The sequence below is a fragment of the Scyliorhinus torazame genome, chromosome 15, assembly GCF_047496885.1.
Source record: "Scyliorhinus torazame isolate Kashiwa2021f chromosome 15, sScyTor2.1, whole genome shotgun sequence".
In the NCBI taxonomy this organism is placed as follows: Eukaryota; Metazoa; Chordata; class Chondrichthyes; order Carcharhiniformes; family Scyliorhinidae; genus Scyliorhinus; species Scyliorhinus torazame.
This window is the reverse complement of record NC_092721.1, coordinates 184,299,708-184,320,708: the sequence shown is the minus strand read 5'-3', so window position 1 is coordinate 184,320,708 and position 21,001 is coordinate 184,299,708. Positions and strand designations below refer to the sequence as shown.

Here is a 21,001-nt window from a genome sequence, read left to right as displayed (position 1 = left end):
TATTGGTGAAAATTTAAGAAATTAAATCCAGTAATTCCCCAGGACCTGATGGCCTACAACCTAGAGTTCTAAAAGAGATAGCTGCAGAGATAGTGGATGTGCTGGCTATTACTTTCCAAAATTCCTTAGATTCAGCAATGGTCCCATGAGATTATGCAGGGAACTGTGAAGCTATTCACTTTGGTCATAAGAATAGAAAAGCAGAATATTTTTAAATATTCTGTCTTACAAGTGAAACTTGTAAGTGTTGATATTCAAAGAAACTTGGATGCTCCTGTAAAAGGATCACAGCAAGTTCGCAAGCAGGTGCAACAAGCAATCAGGAAGTAAAATAAAGAAGTCATTCTACAGTTGTACAAGCCAGGGACCCGGGTTCGATTCCGATCAAGGGTGACTGTGTGGAGTTTACACACTCTCCCTGTGTCTGAATGGGTTTCCTCTGGGTGCTCTGGTTTCTTCCCACAGTCCAAAGATGTGCAGGTTTGGTGGATTGGGCATGGTAAATTCCACTTAGTGCCCAAAAGGATAGGCGGATTATTTTTTTATAAATGTTTTTTATTGGGTTTTTGAACAACGTATATTTACCGATATGTACACAGAATAAGATATGTACTCTGTACAATTGGCAATATTATTTACAACACATAAGTAGGCATGTTTGTGTGTGTGTGTGTGTGTATGTGGGGGGGTGGAGACTGAGGAGGTAGATATACATTTGGGTGCGGGAGAAATAATTAGAGGGTAATACTCGAATGGGTCTGGTGTTGGTGTTGTCACTTGCTTCTCCCGGATGGATTTCGCTGCCGTTGTCGTCTCGCGCTCACCTCCGCTTCAGCCGTTCCTCCCGTCTTTCGCCAGTATTCTCCTTGTTCTCTGTTCCTGTAGATGGCAAGTTTGTTATCGTTTCTCGTGCCCTCCTTCCGGCTATCATTTCCCTGCCCCCCCCTCCTCCCCCGGTTCTCCTTTATTGTTCCCTGTCTCTTCCTTCTTTCCCCCCTCCTGTGGTTTGCCTTTCTTTCCTTAGTTTTAGCTGTACCCCCCCCTCCTCTCCTCTCCCGGTCTATCTCTCCCTCTCATGCTTTGGCTACTTTCCCCTGATTCTTGGCTACCTGGCTATTCTTCTGCATGTTCGTTGGCCACAAACAGGTCCTGGAACAATTGGGTGCATGACTCCCACGTTCTGTGGAAGCCGTCGTCTGACCCTCGGATGGGGAATTTGATTTTCTCCATTTGGAGAGATTCCGAGAGGTCGGACAGCCTGTCTGCAGCTTTAGGTGGTGCTGCTGACCGCCAGCCGAACAGGATTCTACTGCGGGCGATCAGGGAGGCAAAGGCAAGGGTGTCCGCCCTCCTCCCCAGGAATATATCTGGCTACGATAGCCGGGGTTACGGCATGGGCCTATTTTGAAGGATTGGTGCAGACATGATGGGTCGAATGCTGTCTATCTGCATTGCAGGGATTATATGAAGGTTTTTTTGAGACCACATCTAGAATACTATGTGCAGTTTTAGTCTCCACATTTATGAAAGGATATGCTTGCATTTGAGACAGTACACCAAAGGTTCACTAGATTGGGTCCTTGGATAAGGAGATTGTCCTATGATAAAAGGACAAGTAAATTGGGTTTATATTCGGAGTTTAGAAGAATGAGAGGAAATCTCATCGAAACCTACAAAATGTTGAAGGGGCTAGATAAGGTAGACGCTGAGATTGTTCCTGCCAGTTGGAGAGTCTAAAATTCTCTGGATAAAGGGCCGATCAATTCGGACTGAGATGAGGAGAAATTACTTCACTCAAAGGGTTGTGAATCAGTGGAATTCTTTACCTTAAAGGATTGTGGATGCTCCATCGTTGAATACATTCAAGGCTGGGACAGACAGATTTTTGGTCTTTCGGGGAATTAGTCAGGGAAGTGGGGGGGGGGGGGGAATATGCAATGGAAGCCCACGATCATAATGAATGGCAGAGAAGGAGCCATATAGAAACAATAGAACATTACAGTGCAGTACAGGCTCTTCGGCTCTCGATGTTGCGCCGACCTGTGAAACCAATCTAAAGCCCATCTACACGATGTGGTAAACCACTGTGTTCTTATATTAAGGGTTGTACGGTAGAACTTGCACTACAGGTTCACCTGGGCCCGTGCATGCTTGCTCCGCCCAGGAACCGGGTTATAAATATGAGTGGCCTCCAGCTCGCAGCCATTTCGTCAGCTGCTGTGGGAGGCCACACATCTGATACTAATAAAGCCTCAGTTTGGATTCACCTTCGTCTCCAGTCAAATTGATCGTGCCTCAATTTATTAGTATCAGATTCAGAAGATGGACCTCCGGATTAAACCAGGTCGCCTGAAGCTGGATCCACAGCAAGCGACGCCAGAAAGGACTTTCAGCATTGGCTAGCTTGTTTTGAAGCATATATTAACGCGGCACCGACCCCTGTTCCAGAGGCTCAGAAGATTCAAATATTGTACTCCAGACTCAGCTCCAAAGTCTTCCCGCTGATCCAGGATGCGCCCAATTACGCTGATGCCATGACTCGACTCAAAGAAAATTATGAGCAGAAGACAAACACGCTCTTCGCCAGATATGCGCTCGCAACGCGTACTCAACTACCTGGTGAGTCAATCGACGGCTTCTGGAGGGCCCTGATCCCACTAGTGCGGGACTGTGACTGCCAGGACGTTACAGCTAAGGAGCACTCAGATCCCCTTATGCGGGACGCTTTTGTAACTGGGATTGGGTCTGATGTTATCAGGCAGCGGCTCCTGGAAGGGGCCACGCGCGACCTCGCAGAGACTAAAACACTAGCGCTTTCCATGACGGTCGCCCTGCGCAATGTCCAGACCTACGCCCCCAACCGCGCGGCCCACTCCTCCTACGCTGCATGGGCCCCACAGGCAGCCGCCCCAGCGGAGGCGCTACCCACCCAATTCGCCTGTGCTACGCGCCAGCCAGTGATCTCCGGGGGGGCCCCAATGATATTTTTGCAGCCAGCAAAGACACCCCCACCAACGCTGCCCGGCCCACGCTGCCCTCTGTAAGGCCTGCGGGAAGAAGGGCCACTACGCAGCGGTGTGCCAGGCCCGCTCAACGGCCGCGGTCGCCCCCCCCCCCCCCAGTCACGGACAATGGGCGCCTCTATCCTCCTCTCCTCCCCAGGCCATGTGCGAGCAATGGGCGCCGCCATCTTCTCTCCCGCACAACACGTGCGTTTTATGGGCGCCGCCATCTTGCTCCACCCCCGCAACGTGCGTTCCATGAGCGCCGCCATTTTGTAATCCCCAGGACCTCCGGGCGCCGCCATCTTGTCCACCCCGCAGCACATGGATACCAACGGCATTTCAGGACCCCAACTCAACGGCCGCCTCACTACCCGACGATCAACCACGGCTCGCATCCATGGCAATCGACCAGTCCCGACCACATACGCTGACCAACGCATCCACCAGTGTGAAAGTCAACGGCCATGTGACCTCCTGCCTACTGGACTCCGGGAGCACCGAGAGCTTTGTACACCCGAATATGGTAAAGCGCTGCTCCCTTAAGGTACACCCTACCAATCAAAGTATCTCCATGGCCTCCGGATCCCATCGCATAGCGATCCGGGGGTACTGCACGGTCACAGTCCAAGGCGTAGTTCCACGGTTTTCGCCTCTATATCCTCCCTAACCTCTGCGCTGCACTTATCCTCGGCCTGGATTTTCAGTGCAACCTCCAGAGCCTGACCCTTAAATTCGGCGGATCCTCACCACCCCTCACTGTGTGCGGCCTTGCGACCCTAATGGTCGATCCTCCTTCCCTCTTTGCTAATCTAACTCCAGATTGCAAACCCGTCGCCACCAGGAGCAGACGGTACAGCACCCAGGATAAGGCCTTCATCAGGTCTGAGGTCCAGCGGTTGCTTCGGGAGGGAGTCATCGAGGCCAGCAACAGCCCCTGGAGAGCTCAAGTGGTAGTGGTTAAGTCTGGGGAGAAAAACGAATGGTCGTGGACTACAGCCAGACGCAGCTCGACGCGTACCCCCTCCCAAGCATAACTGACATGGTTAACCAGATTGCACAGTACCGGGTCTTCTCAACGGTGGACCTGAAATGCGCTTACCACCAGCTCCCCATCCGTAAATCGGACCGGTCATACACTGCCTTTGAGGCAGACGGCCGGCTATATCACTTCCTTAGGGTCCCCTTCGGCGTCACCAATGGGGTTTTGGTCTTCCAAAGGGAGATGCACCGAATGGTTGACCGGTACAGCTTGCGGGCCACATTTCCATATCTAGACAATGTGATCATCTGTGGCCATGATCAGCAGGACCACGACGCCAACCTCGCTAAATTTCACCGCACCGCCACTCTCCTCAACCTCACGTATAACAAAGAGAAGTGTGTGTTCCGTACAAACAGCTTAGCCATTCTCAGCTACGTAGTCCAGAACGGAGTTCTGGGGCCCGATTCCGACCGCATGCGCCCCCTTATGGAGCTCCCCCTCCCCTTGTAAGTTAACCCTTAAGAGTCCAGGAATCATTCTGGCAAGTTCACTGGTTCCTTTCAACATATGCTTCCTCCGGTCTGGTGCCCAGAATTGCTCCACATGTGTAGTCTGCGGTAGCCAGGGATAAGGGAATCCCAGACTTTAAATTATACTTCAAAGAGAAATTAGAAGAGGAAAAAAGTGGCCTTTTCTCGCCAGAGGACAGCGAACTCACTCCGAATGGCCGCCGCCGCCGAGTCCGTCAATCAAACCGGCGCGCATGCGCGGCAAGAAGTCCCGCCTCTGCACTCCCAAGGCCGAAGCCGATTAGCCAATACGCCGGCGGCGGCGGCCCGCCTCCGATTGGCCGGGAGAGCTGTCAACCACCGTGACGTCACCGCGCTGTTGCTAATGGCCGTCGCCTTCAGGTTTGGTTGATCTTCGTTTCCTGCAGCGAAGGCTGCTGTGAGAGCGCGCACACACACACAGAGGGAGAGGCAGCCGAGGCAGGAAGAAACCGGGATTTAACGGTATGGCGGCGGCGGAGGAGGAGGCCGGCCGGCTGTCTGATCACCGCAAGGGCTAGGCCCAGAGCCTGCGCAGGCACTGATGCACACAGGGTGAAGCTGGAGCGATTCGGCCCCCTTGGCGTCTCCATTTAATCCAATGCGGTTGTTTCCCTCCCCTGCTCCCTTCACCCTCTCTTGCCATTGAATCTCCTGGAGGACCTGAGGTGGGAAGATGCCTTTCCAGTGTTTCTGCCTGGCAGCACAGGCTCGTTTCGACTCGAAGTGGCTGAAGACGGATTTGCAGGTATTAAAAATAATTAGATAATTATTTCCAGTATAAGTGGCGGGTGGAATCTGTAAAGTAGGTTAATATAACTGTGATGATACCTAACCCCCACCCAGGTCCAGGGATGCAGATTAAGGAGAGTAAGGCTAATGGGGTGATGTGTGTGAATTTGGTTGGGTGGGTGAGGGATGCAGATTAATGCAGCGTGATCATATTTTTAGTCTCTTCTGCAGACTGGCAGCCATGTATTTGGATGGTTCTTTTCTCCTTTTTACCAAATCTCCCCCTCCCACTTTCCTCTACCTTGCTCCTGTCTGCTCCAATGATGGGAATATAAATAGTGATCGGGAGGATTTAAAATTTATATGTATAACATATGTGCACTTATATTATCCTGTATAGGCTCTTATTGTTCTGAGTTTAGTTGGCCTCAGCTTTGGGGTGTGTATCATCATACATTGCAGGCAGTTACCAGTAGTGAAACATTATACTGTATTTAAAAGATCACTATGTACTTTCACTCAAGCAAAGGATATTTAAGGAATTGCATTAATATCAACAAAATATCAGTTGCCATATGTTATCTTAATCTCCTTTAGGTTTTAACTAGTCCTTCATGAATGGGAGGCAGCAAGGTACCGTTTTTAAAATAAACCATCTTTCGTAGAACTATAATTCACCGGTTTAACCTCTTTATACGACATTTTGTGGAAGGTATATTCATTCTGTTGAATTATTTGTATGCATTGAATAACATTCAGAATGTATTCTGTTGGTGGGTTCCTTACTTTGTGGGGGAGGGGAGGGACCTATGGTCAATATGACTGAGGTAAAGAGTGAATTTGTGATGGGAAAAATGAGAAATTCAAAATACTGAGTAGTGATGTAACATGTGTTACAGATTACTTTGCTATGTAATATTAAGGTAGAGATGTGTACTTGCTCTTTCCCATGTATCTGAATTTTAAACACAATTGTACCAATAGAAGAAAGGCCATTGGCTGAAATGCTATTCCCATATAATTCTAATTGAAGTGTGAGCTTATTTTCTCTTATGTGCCTTCCTTCTTGAAAAATATTGCTGTCTTGAATGTACTTTCTGGCATTTAGTTAGAGCAGGGAGAAGGGAGAGATGCGAGAATAGCTCCTGTCTGCAAGACAGAATGATGCACGCTGGAATTTGCAACATGGAAGAAAGTTGTTTTGGCCTAATCAGGCTATGCTGTTAATCCTAATTCCATGCGTCCACCATGTTACCATATATTTCTTATTCCTCTTTCCATCAATGATTTATGTAACCTATTTTTTTAAATTTTGGCAGGGGCTCTGTTTCACTAATTTTGGTAATGCTTGCAGTCTTACAATCCAATGTGTAAAAAAAAAAGAAGACATTTCTGATGCATGTTCACTTGTGATCTGTGTCCCCTTGTTTTAGCCCCCACTCGCTACAAGCAGTCCTATGATGCGGGAATAGCTGCAAACGTGAAAAGGGGTATGGGGAAAGTCTGGGCCTATGGCGTTGAGATCGAGAATCAGCCATGATTATATTGAATGGTGGAGCTGGCTTGAAGGGCCAAATGGCCTGCTGTTATTTTCTTTGCATCTATTGTAATTTGGGGATTTTATGAACAGTTTCTATTCTGCAACAGTCACTGAATGTATCGGCTAATTAATGCAGCAGAATATCCCAAGAAAGAGGGATTGGATGCAGAGTAGGAATTGGAAGACTTGCAAGGATATGTGACTGAAAGACAAGTCAAAGAGCAAATTTTTCAAAAACTTTTGAAGGTGGGTATATTGTGGAAAGATGGGGGTGGTTTAGGAATAGTGCTTTAGAGTGCAGGGCCATCCATAGAATCCCTACAGTGCGGAAGGAGGTTATTTGGCCCATCGGGTCTGCACCGATCCTCTGAAAGAGTATCCTATCTAGGCCCACACCCCCATCCTATTCCCACAACCCCACCTAACCTGCATATCCTTGGACACCAAGGGGCAATTTAGCATGACCAATCCTCCTAACCTGCACATCTTTGGACTGTACCTGGAGGAAGCCCACGCAGACTCTTGGGAGAATGTGCAAACTCCACACAGTCACCCAAGGCCGGAATTGAACCCGGGTCCCTGTTGCTGTGAGGCAGTAGTGCTTTCCACCATTCCGTCTATAATGCCAGGGCCATGATGTAGAGGATATGGGGGGGTGAGGCGAAAAGAGTGGTGATTACAGGTGATGTCTGGAGGATGTAAACTGGAAAATAAGTTTGAAAGATCTGGAGTGAAGCCATTGAATGGTGGAACAACAATGATAGGTGGTGGAACTCGAGGATGTCAATGGAAGTGGATCTTGGGGTTGAGGTGAAGTAGACTGGTCTATAGTGGATAAACAATGAGATAGATCCTTGAGGGAATTGCACCTTGAAATGAGCAGGGTATGGATGTGCATTTCGGTGGTGGGACCTGAGATTGATGTGGAAATACACAATGGTTGGTGATGACTGGATGGGTGAGTGATGTTTGGTTCAGTCTGAGATTGTAATATGGGGAAGGGTGGAATCTGTGGGGGCATTAGCTGATGCATTACAGAGGTTCAGAAAATGTCGGCTACATTGATTTGATTAACCATTTGTAGATTTTACTGAGAAATGACCATGATATTGTCACGCTTTGTTAATTTTGCTTTACAAACCTGGTGTAAATAAACTGTTTTAAATATATATCGATGAATTTTAAAACATGACCTTGATTATTGTTTTGTTTGGAATAGCCATTGTTTAAAGAAACAAACACTTACAGAAAGGAATTTTGAGCAAATTATTTTTTGCTCCAAACGATCCTTTTCTGTTTGCAGTCTAGCTGTAGTGACCCGTGAGTTTCATCAGAACCCATTAATAGACCAACTTGTGTATCTTTCTTGTAGAATTTCAACAGAATTACCCTATCACAGTAAATGTTTTTGTTGCTCCATTTTGATGCAAAACAGCATAAATGGTCCTGCAAAGTGAAGTTCGCTGATCCTTTGTAAGATTCAGAAAAGAATGTTGATTATATTTTGACCTGATTGTAAGGAGATGGAACAGATTCAACTGTAGTGATGTGATTTTTTTTTTTCCTCGACTGATTTGCAAAGCAAAAAATATTGAGACCATAGAACCTGTTGTCAATCTGAGGTGGAACATTTTTAAAAAAAGGACCTCTCTTCCAAACTTCTAACTTTTTGTAGAAAGTTAAAAATAAAGCTTTGCTTAAAATTTGATGGTATTCGATTTAAATATGAAAGCAGTGTTTGAAGTGGACAGATTTCCTTGGAAAACTGAAACGCTTCCTAAAGCACCCCCATCTTTCCACAATTTACCCCTCATTCAAAAGTTTTTGAAAAATTTGCTCCTTGACTTGTTTTCCAGTCACATCTTCTTACACTTCTTATTTGTTGCTCTGTTCTTGTATTGTGAATTGTAAGCAAGACAGTGCCATCACCTGAACTCAGCCCATTGTACGAAGCACCCCAAGTATATGGTTAACCATTACTTGGCTGTGGATAGCCTTTGACCTGCTCAGTTGCTTCCCACAAGGATTACTTTGTCTCTTAATGCGCCCCACACACAAGTCAGTTTGTATAATCTGTTCATAGAATCGCTACAGTGCAGAAGGAGGCCATTTGGCCCATCGTGTCAGCACTGACCCTCTGAAAGAGCACCTCATGTGGGCCCACTCCCTCATCCCATTCCCACCCAACCTGCACATCTCTGGATACTAGGGGGTAATTTAGCAAGGGCAATCCAGCTAATCTGTACATTTTTGGACTGTGGGAGGAAACTGAGCACCCGGAGGAAACCCGGGCAGACACTGGGAGAAAGTGCAGATGGAATTGAACCCGCCCCCTGGCACTGTGAGGGAGCAGTGCTAACCACTGTGCCGCTATTGCATTTGCTATGCCAAAATTTGTGCTTTGAGAAATCTTTAATGGTAACTAGGAATGCAGTCATACATTTAAAAAGTATTTGATATACTGAACTGAGATCTAGTCCCTGTTGGTATTAGTTTCCTGAGCCCATCTTTTTATTTTGTTTAAACTGTACAGATACTTTTACTGGTTGTTTTGCCTCTCTTTCTTGGCCTTGTGTAGGGAGAGTTTTATTTTTAAACAGTTAATGATCTTTCAACTGCATGTGCAGTATGTGATTTGTTTTCCCTCTTGAGGTATCTTGGTGGAAACTGTTCAGGTAAAAAATGTTGTATTTAAATAATGCGGCCGATGTTTCTGTGAATTCCAGCCAGGCTAACTCAAAAAATGAGGAAGTGTCTTTATTGTATCTGAAATATTTTGTCTTCACAAGCTTCCATGATGGGCTTTAAATTCTAACTGAAATGAGTATGCTACTGATTCATACGCAAGAGCTACTTTCAGGATTTCACCAGTATTTTTCTTTTACATTTTCTTCACATACATGTTCATGAATCTATCCTATAGGATTGCTCATTGGCTGTGCTGGCTTGCAAAACACTTTTTCAAGGATGTCACAGACTGCTGAGTACAGTTGGGAGGTTGACCTGCAGCTTTGAGGTTCGGAGCTGCGCAGGTGACCCTCGGTCCTCTTGGACAGCTTGTCAGGGCCTAACATTGCCGAAGTTGTCCGCTGCTATTGAGCTGCCCATTGCGTATGGGAAGAAGGAAATGGAATGCGCCCCCAATATAATGTCAATCTGTTGTGATTCATGGTTAAATTTACGAGAGAGAATCTAACTATTTTGAGAGATATATGGCAAGGAAATCTTGAAGGACTTCCAAGTTTGCTTGAAAGAGAAATCCTTATTGGAAATATAATAGTTTTAATAAATACATCTTTTATTTGTATGCCATCACAGCTCAATTGTGCTTAGTTTAACATAGTTCAATCTTTAAGCAAATCGACTCTACTATTCTGGTGTAACGAAATAACGCCCTTCCAAAAACTGAGCTATTGAGCAACTGCAGCTTAAGCAAACACTGCATGTTTTTTTTTCTCCTTCGAACTTTTGGTGAGCTATTGCGATTATGTGAGGCCTACAATTTAACTAGTCCAGTTCAATTATGTTCTCTGTGAGCTTGCATTTCCTATTTCACATTGTCAGCTACTTAAATTGTCGACTTGCAGGTTGTGAAAGGAAACTCAATTGCAGAGCGAGGGATTTAAATATTTAACTTCGGCCTTTTGGCCAATTTCTGTTTATATCTGAAAAGTGACAACCGAATCCGAGAAGGAATGGCAAAATTATATCTAACTATTCCAAAGTCCCTGCCAGATATTTTTGTGACTGTTGATGTGAGTCTGGCCTGTTGTCTTGCCTGTAAACTGCATTTTATCAGGCCTGGGGATCTGGCTCCATTCCAGACCAGTTGTAAAAGGATGCCGAATTTTACTGTACAAGTGTTAGCATTAAGCTTGTGGGTTTACTTCAGTCTCAATTTATCTGAGACCCGTAGCTGAATGTTAGCCCCTTAAATGAATTTCCGGCTTTTCTTGAGAATACTTGTACGTTTTAATATAGTGCCAATAAACTAGAGAAACATCCCAAAATTGTTTTGTGGCCTGGTCTGGAGAGATAAGCCTTGGTTGATGTATTGTTGTTTTTCCAGAATGCTTTCCAAAGCTTACTGGAATCCTTGGAATAGTGAACATACTGATGGTGGATTTTTAAAAAAGTCAGCAAAAGTTACAGGAAGAAATAGTGTTCTACATGTTGTAAACAAGCCCATAAAAAATGCTTTTGGGCTTCAGATCACTGTTACCTTTGAATCAAAAGACCACTGGGTCAAAATAAAAAGATAACTTGCGGGAACAACTGAGCAGGCCTGGCAGCATTTGTGGAGAGAGCGACAGAGTTAACGTTTCAAGTCTGCTGTGACTTCTTCAGAACTCCATGAGTTTAAGCTTGACTGAGACTTGACCATGCATTCTGACAAGTACAATGGTGAGCGTGTATTGTACTGATGGTGGCAGGTGGAGTCTCCCATTTGATGTTTCAGTTGTACGTAAATTATCCTACAAAACAATTTGGAGAGGATTCGTCTCTTATCCGATGGTAATCATCCAATGCCAGACAAAAAAATGAGTTAGTCGTTCATTCATCTAATTGTCTGTGGAGTTTTGCTGTGTGCAAATAGGTTGCTCGGAAATGCATTGTCTCATTCCGCAGAGACACCGATGACACCCACCACTACCACTATCGACGCTGTCACTGTCTCTGATTTATCACACTGCTTGTTCCATATTGACATTTATAGGGTGAGCTCCACCCCTATTAGCTAAATGAGGCGGAACAAGAGCATTGGCTAATTTAGGGAGTTATTTAAAGCTGAGATTAGCTTTTGACCACATATCCACTCCATCACCGAGACTGCCTTATTCCACATCCGTAACACTGTCCAATTACGCCCCTGCCTCAGCACATCTGCTGAAAACATCATTCCTTTGTTATCTCTGGACATGCCCATTCCACTATTTTCCTGGCTAGCCCTCCATCTTCTACCCTCCATAAACTTGAGTTAATCTAAAACTCTGCTGCTTGGATGCTACATCGTTGTTCAAAAGTATTGTCTGTAAAGCATGGTGCAATGTTTTCAAGGTGTGAGTCACGCTATTTGGAAGCATCCTCTCCGTCAGTTAGAGTCTGGCGCTTGCCGTTGTTTTGTAGACCATGGGCTGGATTCTCCGCACCCCAACGCCGAAATCGCGGCGGGCACGGGGGTGGAGAATCCATTTTCCTGCAAGGAATTAGGACCGGTGCCGGTTCCCCGATTCTGCGGGCCTCGAAATCCTGCGCAGCCTAGGACCTACCTGGGGCCATTGCCAAGGCCTGCTCCGCCATTCTCCGCCCCCCCACCGGCCCAAGTCCTGACGGCGTGGATCTAATATGGTCAAGCCGGTCGGGATATTCGCGTGGCGGCTGTTGACTCAGTCCGCGGCCGCCTTGGTCGGGGGCGGGCCGATCGGAGGGCCTTGTAGGTGGCTGGGAAATGTTGGGCGCGCGGCCGATCGGGGGTGTTCTTTTTAGAGTCCAGCTCCGCGGTCTGAGTCCGCCATGGAGGCCGCCGCCGTGAACATATGCGGTCTCCGACCAGAAGTGCGCGGGGCCCGTGACCCGGACGTGCGGGGACCGTATCTGCAGCAAAAGCTGCTGGATCTATGCAGGGTCCCTGCTGGGCCCCTGCAGGGCTAGGTATTTGTGGCCCTTTCATGCCAGTGTTTCTGGCGTGAAACTCCACAGTTTTGACGCCGGCGTGGGGACATAGTCCCAATAACGGAGAATCCAGGCCTATAATTTAGCATATTAATGCATCTTGAAATGAAAATCGCTTGTTATCACAAGTAGGCTTCAAATGAAGTTACTGTGAAAAGCCCCTAGTGGTCACATTCTGACGCCTGTTCGGGGAGGCTGGTATGTGCTGTTGGCCTGCCTCGGTCTGCTTTAAAAGCCAGCTATTTAGCCCTGTGCTAAACCAGCCCCTATTTAGCATCTTGGCTAAATATGAGGTATAGTTGTGGGGGAGGGTTGGTACAGATGGGAAGTGAGAGGTACGAAGAGAGGAGGTCTTCTCTATTACATAAGTAAGTAATTGTCTCTGAGGATCAGGCTGAATGTAACAGCGAATATCTCGATCATTGCTTGAAGAAGAAACTTGTGCAATTTTCATTTCTCTTTATCCTGCTCATACCCAATCCCAAAACAAAGTATCCAAATGACCTAATATTCTAATTAAAGGCACTCTGCATATGGGAGGACTATCCAAACTTGTCAGGTCACCCCAATGTGCCCATTAATTGCTCATGCGTATCTCAATCTACTGATGCTAGCAGATTATAATTTGGAATGCATCCTGGAAAGAGGATGTAGTGGTAAGCATAGCTTCTTCAAAGCTTCCAGCTCCATCAAATTCAAATGAAATATCAAGGAGAAGAAAGAAAATAATACAGAAATTGCCCAAGATTTATTGGCTAGATTGACGGGGCTTGTGGTTTGGAGGTGTCCACATACATCACGTTGCCACATGGCTTTAGTTTTTTATTGAGGTGCGTCTGATTTTTTTCAAAGTTGCTCAAAGCAGCTTGGAGTTACACAATCGATACTTTTTAAATGAGTTATTCCATGTAGAAATAGAGTGAATAATGAATAAATGAGAATGCAGCCCCACCGCTTTATGCTTGCTTCAGGCAGCCCCCTGTGTCAGGCAAATGCACTGACCATTTGTCATTGCATTGCAGTTAATTGCAAAGATGTCACTTTTAACACATTTAGGCACGTTGGCTATTTAGGGCTGTATAAGAGCTGGAAGCTTTGTCATAACGTACATAAGTTGTCATCAGCCCATTTCAATTGTGAATTAATTGAGCTGTATAACAAAGATACACAACGTTTATTGAATGACTAATGCACTTTAGCAACAAATTGAGTCTGCAAGAGACTCTGAAGCAATAATAATGATTAAAGATGGAGGCTTGGAGAAAATCCATGATTTTGATTTTTTTGTATGCATGATGCAGTAGTCTTACTGTTCACTTTATTGGGGGACTAATCTCACTAACCCCAGTGGTGGATAACGTATTTTGGAGTAGATTGCTATGTGAATTATTGCAACATTTTCAATAGTTGTACTGTATTGTCACAAGCTGATGGGTCTGTGGGTGCATATGTGTTTGGTCACCTTCTTTAAATATGGGAACCACATTAATTTGTTTTCAATTCAAGTGATATCTTCCCAATGTCCATTGACTCCCCCAATAATTCTTGATGCCTCGCATTTTTCTTTTCTTGTCTACCTCAGCACTTTGGGATAACTGTTATTCGTCCAATATGATTTATTGATTTTGAGTCGTTTAGTCTGCCTGGGACTTCTGTTCCACATGGGGAAGCCATTGATTGAACCGAGGATATGTTGACAAAAGGGCATGCTGCTGTTATCTTCCCTTGTGATAATGTGTATTTTATGGCTTGTGCTTCTTCTGCACTTGATAACTTCCTGTTGTGCTTAACCCTAGCTGCTATTGCCTTTTCCTGGTCTCCTTTTGTCCCTGTTGCGTTATTGCACATCTTCTATTATATTGTTCCTAATGCACCCTTTCTCCAAGGGTTGCCCTTGCCTCGTGAGTGTTTTTATTCAGTGACACACTTTTGTGTTCCAGAGATGCTCCACTTGTTCTGAACTAAAGTTGGACATATTTGCTGCCATATTTCATTGCCCTTAAAAAGGAGCCAAACATATCACTTTTAATTATTTTATGGGAAGTGGACATGATTGGCCTTTGTTGCCCATCTCTAATTGCCCTTGAGAAGATAGTGGTGAGCCTGCTTCTTGAACCACTACAATCCATCTGGTGCAGGTACACCCACACTGCTATTTGGAAGAGAGTTCCAGGATATTGATCCGACAACAGTGAAGGAACAACGATAAAACTCCCAAGACAGGATAGTGGCAGCTTGGAGGGTAACTTGCATCTGCTGCCTTTGTCCTTCTAGATGGAAGAGGTTTGGAAGGTACTGTTCGGTGCGTTTCTGCAGTGCTTCTTGTAGATAGTGCGCACTGCTGCCACTGGGAATGTTTAAGTTGGTAGATGGTGTGCTATCAACTGGGCTGCTTTGTCCTGGGTGGTGTCAAGCTTCATAGATACATAGAAGATAGGAGCAGGAGGAGGCATTTTGGCCCTTCGAGCCTGCTCCGCCATTCCTCACAATCATGGCTGATCATCCAACTTAATAGCCTAATCCTGGTTTCTCCCCATAGCCTTTGATCCCATTCCCCCCAAGTGCTATATCTAGCCGCCTCTTGCATATATTCAAAGTTCAGTGTTGTTGGAGCTGCATTCATCAAGGCAAATGCTGAGTATTTGATCACACTCCTTACTTACATCTAGTAGATGGTGAAGAGGCTTTAGGGAATCGGGAGGTGAGTTACTTGTTGCAAAAATCCCAACCTCTAACCTGCTTTTGTAGCCACAGTATTTATGTGGCTAATCCAGTTCAATTTCTGAGTAATGGTAACCCCAAGGATGAAAATGGGGGTTCAGCTATGGTAATGTCATGGGCTGAAAGTTTGATTCTCTTTTGTTGGAGATGGTTATTGCCTGGCACTTGTGTGAACAAAGAAATGTACAGCACAGGAACAGGCCCTTCGGCCCTCCAAGCCCATGCCGACCATGCTGCCCGACTAAACTACAATCTTCTACACTTCCTGGGTCCGTATCCCTCTATTCCCATCCTATTCATGTATTTGTCAAGATGCCCCTTAAATGTCACTATTGTCCCTGCTTCCACCACCTCCTCCGGTAGCGAGTTCCAGGCACCCACTACCCTCTGCGTAAAAAACTTGCCTCGTACATCTACTCTAAACCTTGCCCCTCTCACCTTAAACCTATGCCCCCTAGTAATTGACCCCTCTACCCTGGGGAAAAGCCTCTGACTATCCACTCTGTCTATGCCCCTCATAATTTTGTAGACCTCTATCAGGTCGCCCCTCAACCTCCGTCGTTCCAGTGAGAACAAACCGAGTTTATTCAACTGCTCCTCATAGCTAATGCCCTCCATACCAGGCAATATTCTGGTAAATCTCTTCTGCACCCTCTCTAAAACCTCTACATCCTTCTGGTAGTGTGGCGACCAGAATTGAACGCTATACTCCGTGTGGCCTAACGTTCTACACAGCTGCAACATGACTTGCCAAATCTTATACTCAATGCCCCGGCCAATGAAGGCAAGCATGCCTTCTTGACGACCTTCTCCACCTGTGTCGCCCCTTTCAGTGACCTGTGGACCTGTACACCTAGATCTCTCTGACTTTCAATACTCTTGAGGGTTCTACCATTCACTGTATATTCCCTACCTGCATTAGACCTTCCAAAATGCATTACCTCACATTTGTCCGGATTAAACTCCATCTGCCATCTCTCCGCCCATGTCTCCAAACAATCTAAATCCTGCTGTATCCTCTGACAGTCCTCATCGCTATCCGCAATTCCACTAACCTTTGTGTCGTCTGCAAACTTACTAATCAGACCAGTTACATTTTCCTCCAAATCATTTATATATACTACAAACAGCAAAGGTCCCAGCACAGATCCCTGCGGAACACCACTGGTCACAGCCCTCCAATTAGAAAAGCATCCTTCCATTGCTACTCTCTGCCTCCTATGACCTAGCTAGTTCTGTATCTACCTTGCCAGCTCACCCCTGATCCCGTGTGACTTCACCTTTTGTACTAGTCTACCGTGAGGGACCTTGTCAAAGGCCTTACTGAAATCCATATAGACAACATCCACTGCCCTGCCTGCATCAATCATCTTTGTGACCTCCTCGAAAAACTCTATCAAGTTAGTGAGACATGACCTCCCCTTCACAAAACCATGCTGCCTCTCACTAATATGTCCATTTGCTTCCAAATGGGAGTAGATCCTGTCTCAAAGAATTCTCTCCAGTAATTTCCCTACCACTGAAGTAAGGCTCACCGGCCTGTAGTTCCCTGGATTATCCTTGCTACCCTTCTTAAACAGAGGAACAACATTGGCTATTCTCCAGTCCTCCGGGACATCACCTGAAGACAGTGAGGATCCAAAGATTTCTGTCAAGGCCTCAGCAATTTCCTCTCCAGCCTCCTTCAGTATTCTGGGGTAGATCCCATCAGGCCCTGGGGACTTATCTACCTTAATATTTTTTAAGACGCCCAACACCTCGTCTTTTTGGATCTCAATGTGACCCAGGCTATCTACACACCCGTCTCCAGACTCAACATCTACCAATTCCTTCTCTTTGGTGAATACTCATGCAAAGTATTCATTTAGTACCTCGCCCATTTCCTCTGGCTCCACACATAGCTTCCCTTGCTTATCCTTCAGTGTAATGTTACTTGCTGCTTTTCAACCCAAGCCCACATATTGTCCTGGTCTTGTTGCATATGGACATGGGCTGCTTCAGTATCTGAGGAGTCATGAATGATGCTCAACATTGTGTAATCATCAGCCAACATCCTCACTTCTACTTTTGATGGAGGGAAGGTCATTAATGAAGCAGCTGAAGGTGGTTGGACCTAGGGCATTACCCTGAGGAATTTCTGCAGTGATACCCTGGGACTAAGATGATGAACCTCCAACAACCACAGCTATCTTTCTTTGTGCTCAGTATGACTCCAACTAGAGTCCTACTTGGCTTTCCCCGATTCCCATTGACTTCAGTTTTGCTGGGGCTCTTTGATGCCGCGCTTGATCAATTGCAGCATTGGTGTTAAGAACAGTCACTGTCACTCACCTCTGGAGTTCAACTCTTCTGTTCACATTTGGAACAAGGCTGTAATGCCCTGGTGAAACCCAAACTGAGCATCAGTGAGCAGATCATTGCAGTGTAAAGCAAAGTAAAGTCTCCATAGTCCCCGATGACCATAGGTTGATTTTCCCTTTGAGGGGGAGAACTGACTGGTGGTAGTTTAACCTGAGGATCACCAAACCTCGACGAGGCATGAAGTTGAGAAGGTGAGCCTTCAAGAATAACCTCACCCGGTATGAGAATTGAACCCGCTCAGTTGGCCTCACTCTGCATCACAAACCAGCTGTCCAGCCAACTGAGCTAAACCGGCCCCAAAAGTGCTGCTTGATAGCAGTGTCGACGTCATCATCCATCACTTTGCAGATGATTGATAGTAGACTGATAGGGCAGTAGTTGGCCAGATTAGATTTGTCCTGCTGGACATACCTGGGCAAGTCTTTACATTGTTGGGTAGATGCCAGTCAGAAGCTGTACTGGGGTGCAGCTATTTCTGCATTGTTGCTGGGATTTTCAGGGTCCACAACCTTTGTGGTATCCAGTGCCTTCAACCCGTTTCTTGTTACCACATGGAATAAATCGAATCGACTGGCATCTCAGCAGGTGATCAAGATGGACCATACACTAGGCACTTCTGGCTGAAGATTGTTGCCAATTCTCCTGTTTTTTGGTATTTCTGATTTGCAGGACTTGTTTTTTTGGTGCTATGCTTCCATTTCTTCTACATTTTTCTGTCATTCAGTTACACCAGGTCAAGAGGATGCTTTCCTCCTGTGGTTCTCTTGGCACAGTATCCTTCGATAATATTGATCAACAGTGTCTGCCACTGCAAATGCTAAGGCAAGTTTGTTTTACTTGGACAGATTTAAAAGCAAGTATTAGTAAAAATTCCAATTTTATAATTTTCCACTTAAATAGTCTTGAGAATAATCTTGAGAGTTTGCCATTCTTATACTTAACTGAATTTCTTACAAAGTAATTAAGATTTTTTCCTGTGCATTTATGGTGCCAAGATTGTTTCAAAGAAGGTTAACTGGTCTTTTTCCAAATGGCAGGCAGTGACTAGTGGAGTACCACCGGGGTTGGTGCTGGGACCCCAGCTAGTCACAATATATATTAATAATAATCTTTATTGGTTCACAAGTAGGCTTACATTAACACTGCAATGAAGTTACTGTGAAAATCCCCTAGTTGCCACACTATGGCGCCTGTTTGGGTACACTGAGGAAGAATTCCAAATGCCCAATTCACCGAACAAACAAGTCTTTCGGGACTTGTGGGAGGAAACTGGAGCACCCAGAGGAAACCCATGCAGACATGGGGAGAACGTGCAGACTCTGCACAGACAATGACGCAAACTGGGAATCGAACCCAGGTCCCTGATGCTGTGAAGCAACAGTGCTACCCACTGTGCTATTGTGGAACAAAATGTAATATCTCCAAATTTGCAGATAACACAAAGTTGGATGGGAAGGGTGAGCTGTGAGGAGGATGCAGACCTTTCAGTGTGATTTGGACAAGTTGAGTGAGTGGGCAAATTAATGGCAGATCAGTATAATTTTGATAAGCGTGAGTTTATCCACTTCAGTAGCAAAAAGAAGAAGGCAGAGGGATGACCTCATACACCAGTCTGAAGGTAAGTATGCAGGAGATAAAGGCAGCAAATGGCATGTTGGCCTTCATAGTGAGAGGATTCGAGTACAAGAGCAGGGATGTCTTGCTGCAATTATATAGGGCCTGCACACCTGGAATATTGTGTGCCGTTTTGGTCTCCTCATCTGATGAAGGATGTTCTTGCTCGAGAGGGAGTGCAGCGAAGGCTTACCAGATTGATTCCTGATATGGTGGAACTGATGTATAAGGAGAGATTGAATCGCTTAGGATTCTATTTGTTTGAGTTCAGAACCATGAGGGAGTATCTCATAGAAACCTATAAAATTCTAACAGGACTGGACAGGATAGATGCAAGAAGGATGTTCCCGATGGTGGGGGTGTCCAGAACCAGGGGTCACAGTTTGAGGATGCAGAGTAGACTATTTAGGACAGGGGTGAGGAGAAATTACTTCACCCAGAGAGTGATTCGCCTCAGGAATTCATTACCACAGGAAGTAGTTGAGGCCAAATATTGTATATTTTCAAGAAGCAGTTAGATATAGCACTTGGGTGAAGGGGATCTAAGGATATGGGAGAAATTAGGATTTGGCTATTGAGTTGGATGATCAGACATCATAATGATTTGCAGAGCAGGCTTGAAGGGCTGAATGGCCTCCTCCTGCTCGTATTTTCTATGTTTCTGTATTTCACCTATTTTTTCCTGCAATATTAAAGTGTAGCTACTGATGTGATGAACAAAATGTGGCAGCCAATTTGCACCCAAAAGCATCCACAAACAACTAGGTGATAATGGCCAAGTCATCTGTAATTGTGACGTTTCTTCTGGGATAAAGGCTGCTGGGAATAGTTCCCGTGCCACTTTTTAAATGAGTGCTGTGGGATCTTGAGAGAGTGGTCTGTTTAGCAGTTTAACATCTCACCCAAAACACAGCACCTCTGACAGTTCGGTACTGTGCCGGACTGTCAGCCGATTTGAGCTCAAGCCTTTGGAATGGAACATGTACCCATAATCTACTGCTTCAAAGGCAAGATTTAACCACTGCTTTAGCAAGGCAAGGCAGCAGCATCTGTGAAAGAGAAACAAAGTTGACATTTCAGGTCTATGAATTTTTGTCAGAACTGGAAAATGTTACAGATGTAGCAGGTTTTAAATGGGTACTTGAGTAGGAGAAGTGAAGAGGGGAGGAAGGAACCATAGGGGAGGTGGGTGATGGAGTGGGACCCGGGGCAGAGTCAGCACCTGTCTGAATACATGGGAGCAGTAGTTATGAGCTGAAATTGTTGAACTTGAGAATCTGTTGGCATGCTATAAAGTGCTAAATCAAAATAGGAGGTTGCTGTTCCTTGAGTTTCCTTTGAGCTTCATTGAGACAGTTAATGAGGCTGAGGTCAGAGTGAGACGGACATCAAAAATGGCAAATGATGGGAAGCTCATGGGTTGTGCTTACAAACTGAATGCAGATATTCTGCAAAGAGATCACCCAATCTGTGCTGTCTCCTCTACATTGGGGAGGAGAAGCAATGAGATCAGTGTACTAAATGGACAAAAAAACAAGTAAATCGCTGCTGTTTCACCTTCAAGGAGTGTTAAGGGTCTTGGGCGATGGGAAGGGATGAGGTAAAAAAGGACAGGTATTGCACCTCTCACCCTTGCATGGGAAGGAGACTGGGTGTTATAGGTGATGGAGGAGTGGACCAGGGTGTCATGTAGGTTAGGGGGGTAGGGAAACGTTCCTGTGAGAATGCTTGGAGGGGTGGACAGGGGAAGGTCTGTTTGGGGTGACCTCGCATTGAAGGTGAAATTAACATGAGACTCACTTTTAAAAACAATCAAGTAGTGTTG

The 21,001-nt window shown here is 45.6% G+C and overlaps 1 protein-coding gene across 13 annotated transcripts in view; it reads left to right on the top strand.

The window, feature by feature from the left end:
• The first annotated feature begins 4,888 nt into the window (after window positions 1–4,888).
• herc2 (HECT and RLD domain containing E3 ubiquitin protein ligase 2) overlaps window positions 4,889–21,001 on the top strand; it is a 344,572-nt gene continuing 328,459 nt past the window's right edge. For 11 of the 13 annotated variants that reach the window (XM_072477236.1, XM_072477235.1, XM_072477230.1 and 8 more), the window contains exon 1: window positions 4,890–5,283. In XM_072477236.1, the coding sequence (XP_072333337.1) occupies window positions 5,212–5,283 (72 nt within the window). In that variant the 5' untranslated portion in view covers window positions 4,890–5,211. Of the gene's footprint in view, window positions 5,284–21,001 lie in introns of all 13 variants that reach the window. The other 2 variants (XM_072477237.1, XM_072477227.1) reach the window with 1 other exon arrangement.